Below are 24,216 nucleotides of genomic sequence, written 5' to 3'. Positions count from 1 at the left end.
AAGGCCTAAGACCGGGAATCGAACCCAGTACCACAATACATATTAGCTTCGCAGGTCTTATTACTATTTATTATTTCACTGGATAAATTCGTGGAAATAAGACTATTCACTTAAATTTATTAAAACATCAAAACAGAATTGGTATATGTGATATCTTTGATTTTTTCTGTAAAAAATAATATCGCAAAGAAAATAATAGCAACAAACAATTATTTCATTGACTGGTCCAACTTATGAACCTTGCCTCCTTAATGCCTTTGAACTGAAGTTGACAAAAATTGAGATTATGTTATCGAGCATTACGAAAATTGAATGTAAATGAGTTACAATCTTTTTAAATAGTGCAAATTCACTAACTAATCTTAGAAATTTTCACAAATGTCTTAAAAACATCCGAAAAAATTAAAGACTGTCAAAACTCGAATTAATTAAGCAAAGAGCTGATACTAATTTATTTGAAAGCCTGAATAAGTGAATTAAAATAGGAAGTTAGGGTACGTCATTTAATTATAATATTGTACATTGTATTTTCTTAATTTTGGTGTATAGGAATCTGTTTTATTAGTTCTTAGTGATTAAAAGTTAATAAAAGCTTAGAAATTAAAAATTGGTATATACTCGTAAATTAAATAAAATTTTATAAGAAATTAAATAAAATAAATCCGTAAATAATTTTGTTACACCTTGCTTTAATTACAAAATAAAAAATAAATAAATTATAATAAATAAAGGGCTTTAGGTTGATATTTATCAGAAATAATAAACTAACACCCTTCTCTGATTGTATTTAAACACAGATGAGGTCACATGCTAAAGGACCAACCTTGATAAAGTGAGGAAAACATAAGAGAAAAAACTACCGTAATTATACTATAAGAAAAAGTATAATCTGGTGTGACTGAAGTGAAGAGCGGGATGGCAACCTAAGTGTAGTCGAAATCTTTACACCAAACTGATTAATCTACCTCTGAATCATCAGAGGATCATTAGGATGAAAATTAGGAATCAGTCAGTAATACAATAAAAATGCGTGTAGGATAAAAATCAAAAGAACGAATAATTTAAGAACTTTCTTTAGATTCGGAAAAGGCTTTTATAGCTTTTTTATTTTTAATCTAACTTGATATAGTGTAGTTAGCGGAAGTGTGACTCCCTCTGAAGGAATTCTTAAAGGGGTGGCAATCCCCAAATAACAAAACAATAAAATTCCTAATATTAATTTTCAAATTAAAGTGGTAAGCATTTATGGATAAAACTTAATGAAATGTTTTGAACAATTTTTGCAAAAAAACTCAATAGTTGTATCGGTTAAGTCACACATCTAGTTGGCGAATTGAATAAAAATAAACCGAAAACCTGAATGCTCTGAACAATCTGAACACTCAAACAGAATAATTTTATAGGCATCTTCATATATGTGGGCTTAAGGTGTACAGCGTCGAGACTTCCTGAAGGTACATCTACATAAATAGAATGACAATTCATTCATAAAAATTTCGTTCCGACGATACGTAGTTTTAAGAAATGGCAACTACAACAACAACAACAACAAAATTGCTGAAAACACCGTTTTAGCTTAATTTTGACGAGGTATTTTCTCCAAATTTGTGTATTCTACGACATATCGATCAATTTCTCTTATAAACTAGAAATTGCCCTATATTTTAAAGACCATTACAATAAATTAAATTACTTGTTTGTAATTAACTGACGTTAAGTTGAACATTATAGGACAATGTCATGCTTTACGTCCTTTATCTGAAAATTGGAGTTAGCCAATCATTTTCCTGTTGAGAGTTCATACATATGATTAAAAAACCGAAGTCTTTTTGAAGCCCAAGCTAATCTTCAGTCTTATGTGTGTGAATGGCTTAGAATATTTGATGTTTGTTTCAATAAGATTTAAGAAAACTAGGGTTTTTATAGATAAATTTGTATAAATATTATACCTAAGCTAACATTAAAAGGGTTTTGAAAATTGAGACTTTTTACCAATGAATGCTTGAATGCTAGGAGTTTGCCAGAGAATACAGCCTGTATTATTTTACTCAAAAGTGAAATAATAATGTTGAATTTTTACAGATCATCAAATTGATGCGATTTTATATTACTAAAAGATTGTATATACTTTCTTTGATGAAACTCAAATAATAATAATGGCGTTTCTTAAAGAAAGAAGTAAATTGAACACCTTACCGACAACATTCTCATTCGTCAAGTATTCAATAAGAAATTTGAGAAAGCTAAACAGAAACGATTCTTTCCATCAAAGATAAAATTCATCTCTGCCCTTTTAAATGGAAATTAAAAAAGTAAACAACCAACCTTGTTAAACAACAAAACAACCTTGTCAATTATCTTCAAAGATATTTATCTTTGTAGGATTCTATTTTTGCTTTGTAAACAAAAACTAAATTTTACTGAAAACCGTACGTTGTGTTGAATTATTTGTGCTTTATACTCCAGTGTAATAAATAAATACTAATTTTTTGCATGCCAACATTTAAGGTCACTGGCGTTTGGTGACTTTTTCGGGGCAATACCGGCTTCCAGATAATGTTTATTCATTATGGACAATATTATCCTAACCGGACTTTGAGCGCTGAGAGGCTTCCAGAAAGATGAAATCAAAGTGCATGCAGCTGGACTCAAAAACAAGATTATCGAGTACGAGTGCTAACAAACTTAGTTAACCCATTCTCTAGAAACAATGCGCCTCTTAGGATTGATCATTCTAATATAAACATTACTTTCCAAATGTAATATATGTTTTAGAGATCACTACATGTAAAATTTATAAAAATAACTGAAAATTTTCATTAATCAATACATGTTAAAATATAAAAACTTTTACTCGAAATTACATAAATAACCATTTCTTCTAAATTTTGTGTTAAATGTGTGAAACGTAAAGTAATGCCTACTTTTTCAGGCGGGCTTTACGTCCAACTACCGATTAGGTGTCGTGGAAGGAGGGGGATAGCAAACATAGTTTACTGTAAATTTCTTTTATTAACCATTATATAAAATCCAAGACGCAGACCGGGAATCGAACCCAGTACCGCAATACATATTATTAGCTTGCGGACCTCGTCACTAACCGATCGGCTGCAGTGGCGCCTAGTTTTTGCTTCAACAGAATTTAAGGACATGATTGTTTTAATCAAAATTAAGCACGAAAGAGTGTACGTGAACTTATCGGACCCTTTTAATTGTTTGTATATGCATACATTTTTAGTTTTATAAAAGTAAGTACAATTTTCATAGGATTTCAACTAAACATAAAAATTAACTTACTTAGATGTAAATCCTCTCGGCGAATCAACATGTACCGCAGCCTGAAACAGAACAGCCCAAACCAGCCAATAGGTTCTGAACAGGGAAAACCTGTGACTCGTAGCCGAACTCGCCGACTGCCTCTGAAAGCACTATAAAATTATAATTATTCCTTCATTAACACCTTTTTTTATACCAAATAAAAAACTAGATTTTATTAAGATTTAGACTGAAGCAAAAAATTTAGCAAAGGGCAAGTCCTTTCAATTAATTCATCAGAAGTCCGCCCTCTTTAACTTGACGTGTGAAAAACATTGAATCCTATCAGAATAAAGATACTAAATTTCCCAGAATAACATTTGTCTAATATCAGTCAACCAAATTAAGACATAAAAGGCGTATGAAGTAGTAGGAATTATCACACACAAATAATTTATTAATTTTGGTTGCACACTATTCTTTAACTACAGAGTTTGGGGCGAAATGAAAACAACGATAAACTAAGGTACCCATTGGCACTTTCCGTTTTTCAGTAGGTCACCGAAGAGTGTGAAATATGCTCTCAAAATATCTACTTTCTAGGTGAAATAATATTAAGTATAAAAAAAACATTTGAAGAATAGACTAATCAAGGCAAAAAAATTTGCTTTACATAACAATGGTGAAGAACTAGCACATTTGATTTCTCTGTTTGGCTCACATATTTTCGATTTTTGAAAATAAGAAAAGAAGAACCAAGATTTAGATGAGAGCTTGATAAACTAAGAAATAGTATTGAATATTAATATATCAGATTGATTCCCACAATAGTTGAAAAAAAAAAAATAACTACAGTAATATAAATTGCTAAAATAAAAAATAGTCTAATGTCCTAATTACTTAATTATAAAACTCTTATCACTAAATTAAAATAGTAAAATGACTGATATAGAACAAATGGAAACTGCCAAAGCTTTCTGAAGGGAGGGAGATTTTAATCTAGAAAGTGTTTTTGATAGTTTAGTTAATGGTAGCTTGTAAAAAACAAAATTAAAAATAGAGGGAGAAATTATCGACCGAAACTAAAACACAAATACTTTGTCATGAGAACAATATGAACTGAAATCTGTAGAACTGACTGAGGACAGTGATGGAATAACTTTCATCTGAATATGAATAATATCTGAATAATAGAACATGAATTTTTTTAAGGTGTTAACAAGATACGGTTTTACTTAAATAAAAGTTAAAGAAATAATAAACGATTAACTGAGGGATTATTCTATTATTTATTTTTAATTATAATACTGACCTTCATGTTGAAACCACTTGGACTTAGCCACTCGAACAGAAATATGGTAAACGTAGCAGCTTGTATGGCGACAACACCAACAAGCATCCAAGACGCTGTATCAAAAGGTTCTGCAATTGAAAATCATCAAACATCAGTGAACCATAAAACATACCAATGTCATAATGTCAAATTCAATATTCAGCATTTTTTAACTTTCAATTAAAAAAAAGTTTCATCTTTGAATGAGAGCACGTATTGTTCTCGGAGATTTATATGTACTTTGCGTTAAATATATACACTAGTGTTCATGATATTGGCTGTTTATAAAGCCCAGTGTTTTTTTAATGATGTAATTCCTACTAAATATAGCAAGTGTTCTAAATTACGTACAGCAAGAATGATGCCGAACCACACTCCACTTAGTTTTAGCGAATTGATTTGATTGAAATTCCGTCTGCAAATTTAAAATTTTGGAGATCGGGAACAAGACGTGCATTCCATTTTTTATCCATGGTACCAATTCAGGTAAGTTTCTCAAAAACTTTGACAATGTGTTCGTAATCCATACCTTTCAATATTTCAAAATATAGTAATGGCAAAATGAAACAATATATTTAAATTTAAAATTCAAGCATCACCTAATCGCCCAAAGATATGAGAATAACGGAAATCAGAACATTGCTCTCATGAAATTATGAGATTTTTCCTTTAGATAACTACCAACACTTCAAATTCTTGCTATATTTTTATCTGCAAACAGGTGGGTTTTCCATCAACCTTTTTTTTTGAGAACCCAAATTTAATGAAAAAGTTATTAGCGAAATGAATATGTAACAATTTCATTGAAATTAAATAAGATATAAGTATAGGGAGACAGTTAGGACCTTTATATTCAAGAAAGCATGCTCCACTACCGGTAAAGAATATCAATACAAAGTGCGAGTGTGTGTTTGGAGAGGAGAACTAGTTTTGGCCCTTGAGAATGGTGTTAGTCACCCTTATAGTCCGGTAACACTGAGCCCTTCATTATTTAAAATGTAGTGGAGAAGATTAGAGGGTCTAGTTAAGAGTCACCTGGAGATCCCTTCTTCTACTAAGAAGGGATAAAGCTTACGTAGTACTTCATTACAGAATTAGAATAAACAGTGAAATAATGTCTTACTATCCCTTAGAGATTCCTCCAACTTCAATTATTAAATAAACTTCAAATTTTAAATTTTAGGGCAAATAATTCTTGCCCAATTTAAGAGAAAGAACAATAAAATAAAAGAACTGTTTCAAGTTTTAGCTCCTCAGAATCTTTTCAAAATAATTCGCTCCGAAAACTATTTCGAAATGCAGAGGTTTGCTCGCCTATTCGATACAAAAGTGACGAGGCTTCGCTAACTACTACATTAGGCGTCGTGAACGAAGGCGAATGGCCACTTTATGGCGTACTTTACTATTCATTTCTCATATTAACCATTATAAAATCCAAGGCCTAGACCGCGAATCGTACCCAGTATAACACAGTACTTCTTAGCATCGCGGTTGCACCTCTATCCGCTCGGCTACCTTTGCGCCTATTGACTCTCACTAATTTTTACTAACATATGACATGTACTAAATCAAGAATGCATATATATACTTTAAATAAATGATAAGCATCTGTTTGAGTCTCCAAAGAGATTTTATGGAACAAAAGAAGATCCAGTAAAAATAGTTTAGTACAAGAAAGGGCAGAGAATAAGCCGTTGTTATGACTGTTGAAGACATTAGCACATTCCATTCTAAACTGCATAGTTCATGCCAAAGTGTGAACATTAGAATTACACAGATTCAGTTGCCGTCTAAGCGCATTCCAAGAAGTATCTCTTTTATACTAGTCTACAGTTAAAGAGATACATGAATGAACAGAAATAACACTGCTACTAACTGTACAGAACATTGGGCATGCCATTTTTCTTTCTTTTACATTTAAAAATCTCTGCAGTGATTTGTTTATGGCTTTTAATTTTCTATTTCAATAAGGTTTTAAAAAGGAATCTTGATAAAAGTAATAACATGGAGAATGTGTCCATTAAATCGGTTTGCAGCGAAAGAAAGATATCTATCTAAAAATGGCACTTCCATTACTTCAAATGGTTTCAAATTTAAAAGATAAAGCTTTATTTACTTACACACGTAAGTAGTGAAAACTTGTTTCATAAAATTATCTTTGTTAAGGATTTCATACTTTTCTTTTATTTCTGATTGTTAATTAGTTGGTACTTAGCAATCAGAAATCGGTCTTTACAATACACATGTAGTGTTTAAGGAGCAGCGTATCCTTTAAAGTTATATCTCGCGACACATCGAAATGAAAACTTTTCGCTTCTACTTTCTTTTTGAGAGACATTCCTGGAAAAAAGAGCTTTCTTTTTTCTGTAGACAGGCTGCGAAAAGGCACTCAAGTTTAGGGTACCAATTAGGTGTCGTGGACGGAGGCGACTAGCTAACATACTTTACTGTAAATTTCTTTTATTAACCATTAAATGAAATCCAAGGCCTAAGACCGGGAATCGAACCCAGTACCACAGTACATATTAGCTTTACAGGTCTCGCCTGGCTCGGCCACCGTGGCGCCTAAAATTTGTATTATTGCAAACATATTATTCATAACGGTATCTTTACTTGAACAGGCACTAATAATGTTTGGCTATACTATAAAAGTAGAATGTTATACTGACCTAGAAAAGCAGTGGGTGAAATGATACCGGTCCTTTTGGCGACAATAATTGCAATACCAGTCTCCATGAATGGAACAGAGAAATCAACCACCGCTTCCCTTTCAGAATTTATCATCAATGATGTCATTACCATATCTGTCTTTCGATTGACTAGGTCAGCAATAAGTCCGTTCCATTTACCATTCTGAAATTGTATAAACATAACAATTAAATCAATATGTCTCTTCAGCTTATACGAGTATAATCTTATTTAAAACAATTTAAGAAATTAACATTGAATGTATCTACTAAAACGAATGAAGATCAAGAAAATGGCTTATAAGTAAGTAAGCAGTAAATTATTTAATTATCTACTTCGGTAAACTTATTCTTCAGAATTAAAACAGCAGTACGAATAAAAGAAATTCAAATAGTAATTCTATTGAGCTTCAACCAAAGCACTGACTAAACATAACTTTAAAATCGTGAGGCTTGCAGTTCGTGGAGGATATTATTCAATTATCCTTCCTACATATTCTGTGTCACATTATCTCTTTTATGAGAGAAATATTCCCTAAAATAAAGGAGGTAATGGAAAATATCGCATCTAATTTGCAATGAGCCTTAACATTTATACTACTGATTAAAACCACTACATTTTCACTAATTCTGAATATTGTTTGTCAATGAATGGCTCAAGCCAGGGCCGACACCTAAGACCCCTAGTAGGTTGTTGTTGTTCTTCATCGGAATAGCTGTAGGTTTCCATTCCCAATAACGAATAATATAAGTACATTATTTTATAAATATTTTTAACTTTTTGCGGAACCCATCTGGATGAACAGATACAAGGAAGTGAGTGTCCTGTGACCAGTTCTTAGAGGATATCATCCTTTTATCTTTCGAATTCTTCGCACGATTTATGAATACAGTCGGTACTGTGATTTACAAAAAATAAATAAATAAGAATTAATTTTTCAGATTCAAATGATTATTTTGTTGATGAAGTTCTCTGAAATGAAAATTGCGAAAAGAATAATCAAAAGTGAACATCATGGAGGGTCTGACCTACAACTCTTGGGTAGAACCCAGCATAACAGTGAATCTGCCGAATATTTTTTTTTTTTACATTATTATTTATTTTATTCACTGCCAAAATACAAAATTGCATAACAGTGGAGCTCGACCCACTATAAATCATAAATTGAGCAAAACATTTTAATTAATACAAATTATTTAAAAGGAATTATTAAAACTATTTACTTTAACATTAAAATATTAAAATATTTAAAATAGCCAAAAAACAAATCTATAAAGCGAAATGAAAAAACATACACAAATAAATACAAAACAAACATTTCACAAATATATTACTAATAATCAATTTGTAAAAAACAATAAAATCCCTCAAAAAAGGGTGGAAAAATACCAAATATACAAGTACTAATACTACAGAGCCAGCCCATCATTTACAGCAGCAATTCTAATTTCTTTTCCCTCAGACTGAGAGCCTGAATGGTGAAACAAAACAACTCATTTATTTCCTCAATGGTGTTCACATTTAGGAGTAATAACAATGCATCTGGAAGGCCGATAAATCCCTGCAAAAACTTTCTCATGGCAGAATACAGAGGGCACACGAGATATTAGTGCGATAGATCGTCTAACTCTTTTAAATTGCATACCTGGCATACATTTTTTGGGTTAAGTGTATATTTCTTCCCTAGGACACAAAGTGTTGGATATTTTTTAGATGCTTTATACTTCTTTTAAAAACTGCGACCCCCAAATGTGCTTAACAAGTCTCCACTCGTACATATGAGTCCGGTGTATGTATTGGTAGGCCTAACAATAACTTAAAAAACTTTATCTGTATTTTTTCTACCATTTCAATGTAGGGGAGGGCCAACACTTCAGAACAATAGAGTAGAATACTTGAAACCTAAGAATTAAATAAGAAGTAAAGGCTGCCGTTTGTCACATTTGGAACTATTTAAAAATTTTAACACCTGAGGAATCGCCAGCTGACTCCTTGCAACGAAATGCTCAGAAGCTTTCCTAAATTTTCCACTAGAGGAAAAAGGGACTCCCAAATAAATAAAATCTGATTTCACTTCAACCACTTCTTTGTTATAATAGAAGGGTTTAATATGTTATAGCAGTCCTGCTTTCTTGAACGGCACTACGACGGTTTTAGCTACATTTACTTCAAGTGAGTATACCTCGCAATACTTGTACAGTATATTAAGCTTATGTTGAGCGTCTATCCATGAGGAAGCCAAAACAACAATATCGTCTGCGTACAACAACATTATTAATTCTTTATCAGCTTTAATATTCACGCCCTGTACGCCGTTAAGCTCGAAAAACTCCTTAATATCACTCAAAAACAATGAGAACAATAGCGGACTGAGTGTCTCCCCCTGAAGTACTCCTTTAGAGATTTTTATTTCGTTTGATTTGAGATCTCCTTCTACTACCCTCATTGCTGCACCGTCGTAGAGCTTCTTAACAATTCTAATAAATTTTACACTGACGCCTATCTGTAATAATTTAAGCCATAACTTTCCATGACAAACAGAGTCAAATGCCCTACGAAAATCTATAATGATTCCAAACAACCTCCTTCTTTCTAACCGCAGCTGTATATTAATAACGGAACTCAATATAAAGATCCCATCACGACATCCCTTTACTCTCCGAAACCCTAATTGCTCTTCAGGCACTAAATTGTGTTTTTCCTCCCACCCAGCCAATCTCGTGTTAAGTATGTATGTATCTGCCGAATATTAAGAACTCCATCGCTGATCTGCGAAACTGTAGGAGAAGTGGTACAACGTTGAAAGGAGGACGGGTTTAATGGAACGGCACTGTAACAATACAGCTAAACTATCTGAGTGAGTTAAAGCCTGATGAGAGACACAGATATAATTTTAGGAAAAATGGTCCAGGCTGGAGTAATGTCAATATACAAAAAATACTGCTGGCGGATTGTAATGCAAATAAAAACGAACACAATGCATTCTCAAGTACATCTATCAGAATTAAATTCAACAGAATTGGCATAGAGATGATCACTTGCTCTAATTATTATTTCTTGATATCGGCCCCGAAATAAAAGATTTGATGAACGTAAGGTATGTACTAGAGCTGTTTAGATTACGAAAAAGAGTATTCCTAACAGGCGTGTTTAATACAAACAGCTTGCAATGTAAAAACAACAACAGGGCTAGTAAATCACTTTTAAACTGGTCACTAGAATAGAATAGAATAGAATAATTTTATTTGTTTTAAGGGTTCTACCCTATACAAATGGAGTTTGGTTAAATACAACAAAATAAAACCTTATAAAACATAAATAAAAACTTGAATTGATAACTAAAAATATACATTCCAATCGAATGAAAATAAAAAGAACCAAAATTTAAAAACATAAAAAATTAGAAACAAAACAAAATTATAAAAGTATTTTTATAAACTTAAAACGAAATTCCTCATTTTGAAGGCACTTGTTATAAAATAAAATAAATCATTTAATTTGTTAATATCGGCTACATCTAATAGAGCTTGAACTTGAACATCTACATCTGAAATACTAGAGATGTATTTATTCAAGTATTTATCTCTATAAGATTGCAGCCTTAAACATTTTAATAAAAAGTGCTGTAAATCTTCTCTTTCGGGAATACCGCATATAGGGCAATTGGAGGTATCTGTTTGAAAACTGTTTCTGAAACCAGAAGAAGTGATTTGAAATGAACGAGGCTGGTCACTAAGTAACAATTTTGAAATGAATTTTCCTGATCTGCCTGGCTGGTTCCGGAACCCAGTGTAATAGATTTAGTAAGAAGTAAAAATATCAGTATTTCTAGCGCATTCAGTCAAACAATACTAAATCTTAACCATAACAAAATAACTTTCAAATTGTATTCAAACGTTAAAAATGACAATTCTATCTTCATTAAAGACTTAAGGAATTCAAATTGGTCAAAAAATGAAGAATATTTACACAATAAATTTAAATAAAAATCTAGTAATACATGGACATATATTTTGTGTGAGTAGGTTACCACGTGTATCATATTCTGTTAATTATGTCTTTGTTATGCTTCAGAAGAAGATGTAACGGAGCAAAGTCTCCTCAAGTATTGATCGTTTTCAATACCCTCTCCAACAGTTTACAAATTGCAAGCTCATAGTATAACTTGTAAGAGCGAATGAGAGAAAAACCAGTATAAACTGTGTAGTAGATGGTGCCAGCTTGAAGACAAGATATGCTTTAGAGTTAGCTTGTCGTCTGTGACGTCATTGGGCCGCATATCCGGAATGGAGGATGTATGGTCTGTTCGGAGTAGCGTAGCATGTGGGGAAAGAGGCAAAGCTCTCCAGTAATTGGGTTACTTGAGTCGACCGAGGCTGCTTCCCCATCCAAAGATCGATGGATATGTTCAGTTTCAACATGCAAAAATTACCAATAAATTTAAAATTTATTTTGAGTCATAGATTATTTATGATGTTCCTTTTCTTAATCATAAAAAAATAATAATAAAAAAGAGTTGAATTAAAGTTAGAATTGAATGTTACCATTTCTGTTCGAATTGTAACGAATGTAACCTCATTTTGAAAATAAACTTTCACAGCCTTAAGAGGCAAAATTCAAACAATTCCTTTACTCTGGTAGTAAACAATACTATCAATGTAAGGAAGAAATTTATTATAATAATAGGCTATTGTTGGCGCTAATGGCCTAACGAAAAAAAAATTAAATTAAAAAATAGGCTACTGTTTAACGTTAACCGGTGTGTCCTAGCATCTTTTGGACGAAGGTTATCAAAGTTCATAATCTTGTCAGGCTACTTTTAATTTGCAAATTTGCAAATTTGCTAGCCGATGGAGGAGAGGAGGTATCCAGATCCCTAGTTTATCCCTATCATCTTAGTTCTTCCCGGCTTGAAAGAGACATGAGATAAGTGCAAAATTTTATGCATGCCTCGGCCGCCGGTTTGATAGTCTCCTGAGGTCTGGCAAGCGGTCGTTCACTAAATCAAACTGAACCTCATCCTCAACAGAAACTTACATCATATTGCGAAAAATCTCACTAAGACTATGATGGTTACATCTGAAATGTATACTTTAGACTAGAAAAAAGCGACTCCTATTCTTTCCCCACAAAATGCCCTACAATAATATATTTAGATTAAAATTTATAAGGCCGATGTGCGCGTTATCAATAAAAGAAATTTAAGGAAATTGTAGGAGAAGTTTTCAAGAAAAAGTAAAAAGAAAATGAAAAATAAAAAAGTCATTTAATAATAAGCACCATCATCATCATCATTTCAAAAAAGTGTTTCTTTCGTTTGAGAGATTTCGTGAGGCCCCCATGAGGGATTTTTTAATTTGAGCTAATATTTTTGAAGAAGTTAATTAACATCAACATTTTAGAGCAATCAATTCAAAATTCAAAAACAGATTTCTATCAAAACAGTTAAATAAAGATCCTAATTAAAAAATTAATTTAATGCACGAAAACATCTGAAGTCATTGGTGTCCTGCACCCTTTTTCAGTGAACCGTCACTTTCCGGATAGTAGTTTTCCATTACAGTCAACATTGGCTATTACCGAACGTGAGCTTTAAGAGGAAGAGAAAATCGAAGAGCAAACAGTAGGATTCGAACCCAGATCTCGGTGTAGTTATGATTCCAGTGAACTAATCTAATCCCTTTCCAAAATCCTCTCGTGTCTACATAATTAATTAATTAGCATTATTATTAATTAAATTGAAATTGCAATTTCAAAGTAAAATAATGGTTAGTTTAAGCAATAGCTGATTAACACGCAATTTAACCAAAAGTTGAGCAAAATTTTACCGAGATTAATGAATTCAACTTTTTGTTAGTATTAAAGTTTGAACTAACTATTTTGTTCATCTTTTTTTTTGAAGAAAGAAAACTGAAATTGAGCCCATTAGACTACCGTTTTCCACTAATTACCGAGAGACTAACACTTTTCCTTTACATTTGAGCAATAAGACGTTCTCTTTGAAGTTAATTTTTCATCTAATAGGAGATACTGTAATAGTGGTAATAATAAACGTAATACTTTTGCTGAGAAGTGTTGGCATGGCAACAGAAGTGTACATTTCTTGTAAAACATTTTTCTTTTTAACCTTTCTTTTCTCACCACTATTTTTGAATCTTGTACTTTTTCTCTCTCTAATTAACGTGGCCACTTTCACTCAGGTGAAGATTAATTAGTAAGGAAAGAAAATAAGGTGATATATTTCAACTAACTTACTAATTAAGAAAACCTTACTTCTCTTTTAATTTATTTAGTACTGAAAACAATAACCTCACTATTTCGTCTGGCGTGGAGAGATGGATATGAAAATAAACAACTTGTTTTTTTTTTTTTTTTTTTAAATCATCCTCATTAGTTAGAAATAATAATTAAGTAAGTGTTAATTAAATAAGTACATTTTCTTTTAAAAGTAATACGTCAGAGACGGTTCGATTTTAACTAACAGCAACTACTAGCTAACTCCTTTTGCTGTTTGTTCAGAAAGTTAGACGGCACGTTTCAAAAATCATATATACCAATCCACAACTCAATATTAGTGAATTATATATAGTATAGTATTCCCGTCTTGGTTTTACTAAGTCTAATTATTGCAGAAAAAATAAAATAAAACCAAAAAAATTGATGCTTTCAGACATGATGCTATTTTTCACTTACTGTCCACCCTTGAAATTGGCATTTTTAGCTTCGACCATTTAGAAATAGATTATAGTTCGTCGGTACAGGGTTTGCTTGTTTGAGCTAAAACATTGCAATGGAACTTCTCAACAATTTCTGAGAATGTTTTCTAAAGGCAGATCTATTTCAATATAATTTCATTCTTCTTGGATGTTTAAAACGGTAGACACCTATTAAATACACGTATTTATTATTTCGCGTTAAGCATGGTGAAAGTACATAGTTGATGCAAATATGTAATGTCTAGTACTCAAATTCTAAATTATCTGAGCAGGTAAGTGATGGATGTTTGGCTAGCCTTCTAAATCAACGAGAGCCATCAGGAAGTGCTGTACTGAAGCGGAAGCAAAACTTTTAAGAAAAACGCGGCATTGATTGATAAACTGATCGTTCAATTGCCAGGAAACTAGTAGGCCTTAAAATAATCAGCTACCAAGATGAAGTTATGTGGCTTCAGTGAATTTAGCTAATTATCCCAGTAGGGCTGCAAAAATGCAAGTGATGACACTGACATTATCAGCAACCATCTGTATTAGCATTTGTAGAGCTAAATTTTTCTTTAGGATTGACGCCGGGCGAAGTAAGCTAGGAAGCAGTAGCTGAAAATTCAAATTTGGCTCATGTGGTGGTTGGATGTGAAGTGTGTGTGGTTGTTCTTGAAGAATACGTAATGTTAAGACCAACATTATTTGGCCTACAGTTCACCTCTCCTTTTTCTAAAAATCTTTTCCTTTGGAAAATGGGCCAGCTGGTGGGTCTGAATGAGTTGTTTAATTAGAAATACATTAATGTGAATACAAATAAAATTCCAAAATCGATAATTCACAAGAAGTTCAAGCTTGATATTGGGTATTCGCGGAAAAGGTATCGGTAAATTCATCAAACAGTATAACAGTTACACTACTTGTTCATTTTTTTTCGATTTTATTTGCAATTTTTTAATTTCAATAATAATTTAGTACTTATAATTTATATTTTAAACGTAAAAAAGTCAACTTCTATCCCCTCTAAAATTTACAAGGGTTGCTACAATACCAACTTGGAATAGTATCCGGAAATAATATATGTATTAGATTTTAAGTTTTTAAATTGTCTCGAAAACCTGAAGTTTTTCTCGAGTCTGGCTGGGATACAAGAGGCCCTGAATGTTTCAATGCCGTCTTTACTTTCATACTTTTTATTTAATACGGTCACCAGTTAATTCAGCACAGTTCTCACAACAGTGAACGTATATTGCAGCCACGCAGAGGAACTCAACCTTTTTTTCAAGCTCATTGGAGTCATAATGATATTGAGAAAGGGCATTTTTAGCATAGGGAAAAGTTGGAAAGTTAATATTTAGGGCGCTAAGTCTAGGGTGTTTAGGAACCCTAACTCGTCCATGGAGCGCCTTTCGGGAATGGCCTAGCGTTGTCAATGGCACGCTATGTTGCAGTAACACGTTCTGTTTCTTTTCAAATTCTTTTGAAGGCCTGTCAATTGTTGGCAAAAGCAGTTCCACTCTTTATATGTCACGCAAATCAATTGTTCTAACTTCACCATCTTTACGTCTCTTTTTAGCTTTAACTCTTTTAGCTTTCAATCAATTGTAAATCTCCAGCAGAGCAATACCTTTTGCTGGATGAACTCAATGACTTAATGTTTCTTTAATCAGAGTGACATGATCCTCTCACACGGTTCCAGTTTTTTCTTTAATAACAAAGAATCCTTCATTGTTATGGCCAGCTTTTTACAACTTGGAGTACCAACTATTGAAGCCCACGTAGGCATTATTTATCCAGTCGGCCTTCATACATACACAATACATATCTCTTTAAAAAAACCAAATTTCCTGTAAAAATTGATTTATCTGGATATGTCAGGACTATGGTTTTAACATAGTTGTCAAGACTGTGCGAGGGGGTGATTACAAAATTATAATATAATTTTAACCACGTCAAAGTGATTTTTTTTCATGTAGACTTTCCAAACAATGAGACGAAACCAGATGGCTAACATATGTACTTTAGTAGACAATTTTCCATTCTAAGCATTAAATTACAACAAAAAAAAAAAAAAAAAAAAGCATTAAATAAAATTTAAGGACATTATCGGAAATCGAACTTAATACCACTATCTCAGCTTTGCGCGTAATTGACCGCTTGACTATTTTGGCGTTTTTATAAAAATAACAATGAACAGAAATAAAAGATAAATAGACAAAGATCAGTGATCCCAATTTAAAATCAGAAGTTTTATTCAAAAATATTTTTTTTCCAATGCCTTAATTGAAGCGATTTCAAGGTATCCGTTAAATTATTGCCTTCACGATAGAAAGAATAGTTTCAAAAATTAATTTAACATAAACTGCACAGTTAACTCAACAAAATTTTTATTAAAACTAATTGAAATTAACAGACTTCTAAATTGCTTTTAAATTTTCAAGGCCATTTAAACTTCATGAGGGCAGCTTAACAAAATCTTATTACCGCAAGATAGTTACCAAAGCACTTAGTTAGGAAAGCGAGAGAGTCCCTAATAGTTCAAAGCCCGGCTCTTAAAATTATTCTGTTCAAAATTAAATTAATGTTGTTAGTAAAACGAAGTTTATTAGAACAGAAGATTCTGCACTAAGGTGTCTACTAAGGTTGAGTTGACTCACTTATAAGAAGATGGACAGAGAAACAAATCTTTTGGAGGTCAGAGATGGCACATTACATGTTTCAAATAATGTGATAACGACCATCCAATCCGGGTTGTGGCGTTACACTCAAGGTTCAGTTATTCCCTGTTCTAACAAGTTCCAAAAAACCTCCTGCCCTCAATTGATTACAAGACTGTTGTTCTCTCAAGCAGGGAATGTAGTTGTTCATTTAAGAACAATCTAGGATCAATATTTGACTAAAACCAGTTGTTTCTTGCTGAAGTTCATATTAAACATTCATCCCTCCTCTTTTAAAATTAAGACATTTTTCAATATTTTAAAGTTTCATCTGTGTATGAATATTACAAATTTATACTTTCCCTAATTATTTGTGCTACTTTTAATCAAATAATAATAAACATTTAAATGAAAATACAATTTTAATAATACAGTAAGGAATGTTAGTGACAAATTGCTATCGATGTGCAAGTAAAACTTTCCCAAGAGAAATGTCGGACTTACCGCCGGTGGTTCCAGGAGAGAGTTATGAGAAGTAAAGTAGAAAAACACTCGGCCTTGAGTGAATTGTGAACATGTGAAAAATTGAAAATTGAGATAAAAAATCTTAAAGACATCATTTCTAATGGACCAAGTGCAAAGCAAATCACAAAGCTAAAGCACAGCAGAAGCAGTACAATTTATTTTTATTGATAATTTAAACAAAAAAGTTTAACTAGATTCTATACCTCTAATGTGCCCCATCGACCGTCTTCAACTCTGGCTAACTCATAAGTGAAGCCCAGCTCTTCAGCAAACTTCTGAAGAAGATCAATACAGAATCCAGAACAACAACGATTTTGAGTTCCATTGATGTGCGAAGCTGGTAAATCAGATCTGCAATCAAATGAACTTGAATTATATATCATTTTTTTTTTTTGGATGTTTTATCCAATTTATTTGGGAAAATTTAGAAAACTCATCATTAACCACCACCTAGGAAAGTGGTTGCAGTTCTTGGAATATAGATTAGTAGTAACTGTCCTTAATATATTGCGATTGGAGTTCTTACTTTTGAAATAAAGGAATCTTTTGAGAGAGAATGGTTGTTAGTTGTGCGGAGTCGTGTGTAGGCTTTGAGGGCCAGAAATACTCGTATGTTTGATCAATGAATAAGCTGCACTGATCTCTTTAATGGAAGAAAAGTCTTGAAAATATTTGTGCACAGCAGCAACTCATCCTTTAAAGCACAAACCATATCTTTGCTATACAAAAAGAAAAGTAATTCTAAACAAAAGTGAATGTTCCATCTACTTTCTAGGAAGAATTCACACTGTGCTCAATGAAGTAGTTATCATTTCGAGTCTAGCTTTTTTTTTTTTAATACTATAAAAACCTAAGTTATCTGCAAATCATTTTAATCAATCTAAGGTAAAGTGTTACTGAAACATATTTTCAGCTAAGCTAGAATACAGAAATTTAGAAGCCACAGAAAAATAGAAAGAAAATAATAATGGTGTTTATTGACCCATGTAACAGAATAGCCGTGGTACATTAATAGTTAACATGAACTGACGTAATAATTTGACAGTCTAAGTAATTCGTATTGTTGCATTTTTGAAGTGCTTTCCAAATCACCGTTCATGGTGGTGAGGAAGTTCTAATAAAGAAATTAAATTATTATCCAAACTACTATAAGCTTGTTAACCAGAAAGAATCTATGGATAAAAAAAAAAGAAAAAAATAGTTATTTATTTATTTGTTTAATTTTTGTAACATAAGTTACGCATTATATTGATAGAGAAATTGATTGGCAAAGTAGATGGCTCTCAGACTGAAATTGATACGTAATTAGAAAATATTATACAAAGTTACTTCTCTGTGAGGGCTCACTTCGGCGGCACATACACTAAAATAAGAACTTCTTTTTGAAAATGGCCAAGAGTAACTTGAAACATAACTATCTGACGACGATAAAACACATTAAGTCTCGGACAGCAAACCCTAGTTTGTTACGCAAACGATGCTAACTTCAACTTCAGGTAGCTACTGTCAATGAAATGTTCAAAGAAGAAGATAAAATGGGTTTATACCAGAAAGTCTAGCCACTTTGGAAGGACGTAAGAGTGAAGAAAGAATGCAGCACGTCAGATAGGCAGAATAGTACGTTTTGTTTAGTGGTAGAGGAAATGTAGTGCCCACTTGATAAAGGGTTCATGATAAGTGCATCTGCTGTGCTGATGATCAGGCAGGGTTATCAGGATAAGTATGATCAGAAATTTTTCTCATAAGGAACTAGGAAAGGAATAGGTGGAATGGAGTTAGCTAATAATGTCATGAACTATAAATGCTGAAACTGGAGAAAAAACTGATCTCCATATTGTAATGCCAAGAGTAAAAAGTATTTGGGAATGAACGATAGAAAATAATGTAAAATTAAACAAGCCAGGAAATTGTAAATAGCTTTTCATAACATATTATGAAATAAATAAAATTATTAATTTTTAATAAAAGCAATCATGTAATCTGAATCCGGAAGAAGAAATGGTCACGGAATGAAATATTTAGCAGGCACGTTATGAAAGGTGGTTAATAGCATTAAGTAGCAGAGATAAGCAGGAGGAAATAATAAGTACAAGAGGTACAACAGCGTTAAACTACCATGAATTCTTTCCCTCGGAGACTGTCTGTTATCAATCTTATCTTTCTCTACAACCACACCGAGGAACACCATGCTGAGGAGCTTAAAGTGAAATCATATTTTTACTGGTTTAATGTCAAGACATTTACTTTTCGTGACAAGCAAGGGATGTTGTTAGTGTGAGCGCCATGCCGGGCCTCGAGACCCAAGCAGCCCACCTAACAATGAGCTTCGTTTTTTAAATCTATTTACCACTTCTACGTTCTCAAAGAGAAAAACACTCTTTTACACAAGGATATTATTTGGAAGTTGGTCCTTATTTCCAATATGAACTTACTTTCTGCAAACAAATTGTTACCGTGTATAAAATTAGATTATGTTTACATCTCACTCATCTGCAGCATAAAAATATAACAAATATTCATTTAATTTATTTAAATATTAAATTTTAGGTCACATTAGAAAATTTGAAGCTCAAAATATAAAATTTATAACATCACTGAAAGTGACATAATAACTAGGATAAAGTAATTTAAGCACTTATCAAATTAAAGGAAGACTTTTGTTTTAAATAAAACCGTTAGACAAAAGGCGGGTCTGGAGAGGCGCCAATCCAATTATAACAGCCGCCTTTTCCAACCGCCTACCCAGTCACAGATTCATTCATCAAAATTTCACTGTGATTTGACAGGATTTTATTTACGTGTTCTGGCTACCTTTTTTTATTTTCCAATTTTATCTCAATCTACATTCTACCCTCGATCTAGTTTGTTCTTCTTCGTTTTATTAATTTCAAAGAAGCCTTCCTAAAACCTTAAGGAAGAAACCTTAAGTCAAGTGTTTTTTAATAATAATATGGCTATTTGCCAATCATCCTTTTATAGCTATTTTGACCCATTTTTGGCACTTTTAAGAGTACACAATCACATTAACAAACATCCTTCCAAAAACAGTATTCAGGGAAGCTTATCTCCTGAATTACCATTCCTTCGCTCAGGTAATTTACAAGATTAATAATTCGAAGCCTCTTTAAAATATAAATTGAAACGAAAATTACCTGATTTTGCTATTTGTCCCACTTTCACAACCTATGCTGGCAATTTAAATTTCGTACTCTGAATAGAGTTAATGAATGCTTCATTTTGCTTGCCGCAGTAACCAAATTGTCGATATTATTGTTAAAACCAGTTGTTCATCTTTTTCTATTAAAAATATTGAATTTCAAACAAGAGTTGTTTCTATTAAATAAATTAAGTTATAGTAACAATGTAGTTGGTTGTCCACAGACCTGCAGACAGTCTAAATATTTCCTTCCCAAGAAGAATGTCCCAAGCTCCGCAGAAATATTTATTTTTCTGCTATCTATTTTATGTGACAAAACATTCAAGTTTAGGAACTTCAATAGCTTTGTAGTTTTTTTTTTTTATTGTTGAAACCATTCTGGAAAACTCAGAACGACTTATATATTTTCCAATAACTAGTTAACAGGGTGGGGGATAGCTGAGTGGTTAGCGCATACTGGATTCCAACGCGGAGATCACGGGTTCGAATCCAGCTCTTAGATTTTCTCTTCCTAGCAGTTTCATACAGCTCACTGCCCGCTGATGGGTAGTGTTGTCTGTAACGAGAGATTTCTGACCGGAGGCCGACAGTGCACTGAAGCAGAGTAAAAGTTTGGCTTTTCCAAAATTTAAGTCTGCGGAATATAAATTCAAGCTTTTTAAATACTTTTGTTTGTCTGTTTTTTTCTTTTTAAATTTTGTCAAGACTTGCTTGAGAGCAATTGTTTAACTTCTTTTTCCGAAGACCTCAATACTTGGTTTAGAAAACTTGACCACAATCTCTTGCTGAAAGAAGAAGTAAAAGTGAGTTACTGAGACCTAGCAATTTGTTTAGCGAATAGTATCTGCGCACTGTTTGCTTAAGAGCTATGAAAGCTACGAAATCTCAAAAGTGAAAAATCGTATGAAAGATTAATTTTGCAGTTTCACTAATGACGAAGCAGATATCAAGAGTTTATTAAGATGAAAATGATTTTATTTGGATTTTGGGGGTCAAAATTATATTTAGCTCTTAAATTGTAGAAATCAATATTTCTGGGTCTGATGATAGCGCTTTGGGGCTGTTACTATTGTAGTCAACAATAGTCAATTGATTGACTTCTTTGCCCGCAACTTGTTGGCAATTTTACCATATATGGCTCAATAAATTTCTTTAATCTTCGCATAATGCGTAGATTCCAAAAATGCCACTTACTTTTTTAAGAAATATTTCTAAAGAAAATTTAATTTTGGAGAGCTCTTGGTGGGGAGAATAGAGATTAAATTTTTTATAAAGCGCTTCATCAGCAGAATGGTGATTGTGCCCAATGGGCGAAGAAACTAGGAAATTAAATTAAATTTTCCCATTTAAATTTTTCAAATATTTGCGAGCCCTTTGTTACAAAAGTCATGGGCATATATATTTTTATATGTATTTTAAATGTACGTAGAGAATCACCAAAAATGACAAATAATATGTAATTATACTCCTTTTATATCATAATTATTTTAAAGTAAAATGGACTTTTGTCAATTGCAATGTTTTTAATTTGTTGGCGTTTCTCTTTACAACAATTTCGTTCTTCAACTGGTACGAAAAACGAATTTCAAGAATTTAATAACCGATATAAAACAGATTTAAAAAAGTTATATCAGCTATCAAAGGGTTACCGATTTAGGCTATAAAGGGTGCGTTTGTCAGTACTCAGACTTCAAAGGACGGATTATTACAACTAAATAATTTTAAAGTAAAATGAAAATGATCTAATATTACCGATGAAAAGTGCTACTAACACTTTTTATCCTGAAACATGTTAGAAAAGTCTGAAAAAAAAATTACAGAATGTAAAAAAAAAAAGATGAAGTAAATACTGAATGTAAAAATAAAGTGAGCACCCATTTTTGGTCAGAAAATAAATAAATAAATAAATAAATAAAATAAAAAATAAAAATAAAATTGAAGGAATGCAAGAAAATCGTCTCGAGTTATACACTCAGTAAAAAAAGTCTCTGCACATCCATAAGAGAATTTTTCGCAGTACTTAAAATAGTGTTAATGATGGGATAACGAGAATAAAGTATATGTTGTTTAAAACAGAAATTAATCTAGTTTGTTGATATATAAGTGAAATATCAATAGAATATAACTGAAAAAAATAATTAATAAATAACAAAAATAAACCAGAATACATAAACAAAAAAAGTCTCTGCACACAGTTGAATAAGATCAAAATAAAGATGAAAGGTCACTTTTGTCTCAGATTTATCTATTTTTTTTAGTGTTAGTATTTTGTATGAAACGTTTCCAGTTATTGTGTGCGCTATTTTGAAACTTAACTCTTATAAAATGGAAGTTTCTAATGAAATCCGCGAACTTATTGTAAATTTGAGAAAAAAGGGACATACTTATAGAAGAATAGGAGAAATGGTCAACTTAGGGTTCTCCAGTGTAAGATATATTGTCAAAAGATTTCAAGAGCTGGGTTCTGTGAGAAATCGGTGCCGTTCTGGTCGTCCTTCTAAACTTGAATCAAATCATGTACGGGCACTAGTGAGGTCTAGAACCCCAAACCAGTGCCGTTGAACTTGCTGGAATGATCCATAGTGGCTACAATGTTAATGTTACCCCCCAGACCATTAGGAACTGTCTACAAAAATGGGGATATCATGGGCGAGTTCCAAGGAAGAAGCCCTATATTAGTAAAAAAAATCAGCGCCTTCGACTGGAATTTGCTAAAGAGCATATCAATAAGCCATTTTCATTTTGGGAACGCGTAATTTTCTCAGACGAAAGTAAATTTAATGTTCGTGGGTCAGATGGGAGAGGAAAAGTCTGGAGAAAAATAAATGAACATTTAAAAATAAAAAATTTAGTCGCTACTGTTAAACACGGGGGTGGTAACGTGTTAGTGTGGGGGTGTATGAGTGCTTGTGGTGTCGGAAATCTACATGTGATTAACGGAATAATGGACCAATATGTTTATATGGATATTTTAAAGAAAAATTTGAAGGTAAGCGCGCAGAAATTTAATTTAGAACGCACTTTTTTATTTCAACACGACAACGACCCCAAGCATAAAGCTAAAAAAGTTCAAGAATGGCTATTATATCATGCCCCCCGTCTGCTCAGAACCCTCCTCAATCTCCAGACTTGAACCCGATTGAGCACCTTTGGGATGAATTGGGACGTCAGATCAGAAAAGTCAAGATAAAAAACAGAGAAGAGCTGAAATCCCTTTTAAAAGAAGAATGGCTGAAACTAACACCCGAATTGACGAAAAGGTTAGTCAGCTCAATGCAGAATCGTTTGAGAGAAGTAATTCGAGACAAAGGTGGCCCCACCAGTTATTGAAATAAATAAATGTGGACAATATCCGATAAAAAACTTTGTGTGCAGAGACTTTTTTTGCTCTCAATTTTGAGGCCATCACTGAATTTGTCACTAACTTATTAAAATTAATTGTTTCTTGTTTTTTATTAAATGGAAAATAAACTTCATAATCAACCCTTTAAAAATACATTTCCTTTATTTTTAAAAACAAAATCCTAATATTTATATTTGTTCATGAAATAACTTATACACTGCTGTGCAGACACTTTTTTTACTGAGTGTACATCCGATAGAAAGGAATAGCTTTTTTGGCCCAATTGTATTTATAAATTTTGAACAAGAATGGTACAGGTACAAAAAATAAAATAAAATGAAAAATAAATAAAAATAAAAAAAAAGGTGACATAAACCACATAATATCAAATGACAGGAATGAAAGTGGGAAAGTGAGAAAGCTTGTCAAGAAGCTAGGAGACAACCAATATTGGACTATTACAAGCTGGCAGAACCCCAGGGCAAGTATTGGCTGGACAACGATCAAGCCTTGACATATCCAGTTTAATATATTGAGAGGATGGTATCCTGTGCGGTACT

The 24,216-nt window shown here is 32.5% G+C and overlaps 1 protein-coding gene across 6 annotated transcripts in view; it reads right to left on the bottom strand.

Annotated features, from left to right (window-relative positions):
- Positions 1-24,216, bottom strand: part of Nmdar2 (glutamate ionotropic receptor NMDA type subunit 2) — a 691,809-nt gene that overhangs the window by 16,113 nt on the left and 651,480 nt on the right. For 5 of the 6 annotated variants that reach the window (XM_074142002.1, XM_074142021.1, XM_074142004.1 and 2 more), the window contains 4 exons: positions 17,360-17,507; positions 7,258-7,441; positions 4,568-4,677; positions 3,298-3,428 (listed from right to left, as the gene is read on the bottom strand). In XM_074142002.1, coding sequence (XP_073998103.1) covers positions 3,298-3,428; positions 4,568-4,677; positions 7,258-7,441; positions 17,360-17,507 — 573 coding nt within the window. The remainder of the gene's footprint in view (positions 1-3,297; positions 3,429-4,567; positions 4,678-7,257; positions 7,442-17,359; positions 17,508-24,216) is intronic. The other variant, XM_074142012.1, reaches the window with a different exon arrangement.

This window comes from Rhodnius prolixus, unplaced genomic scaffold (genome assembly GCF_049639745.1).
Source record: "Rhodnius prolixus isolate KJV_2025 unplaced genomic scaffold, Rpr scaffold_1, whole genome shotgun sequence".
In the NCBI taxonomy this organism is placed as follows: domain Eukaryota; kingdom Metazoa; phylum Arthropoda; class Insecta; order Hemiptera; family Reduviidae; genus Rhodnius; species Rhodnius prolixus.
Note: the sequence above shows the minus strand (reverse complement) of the source record. Positions and strands in the feature narration are given on the sequence as shown.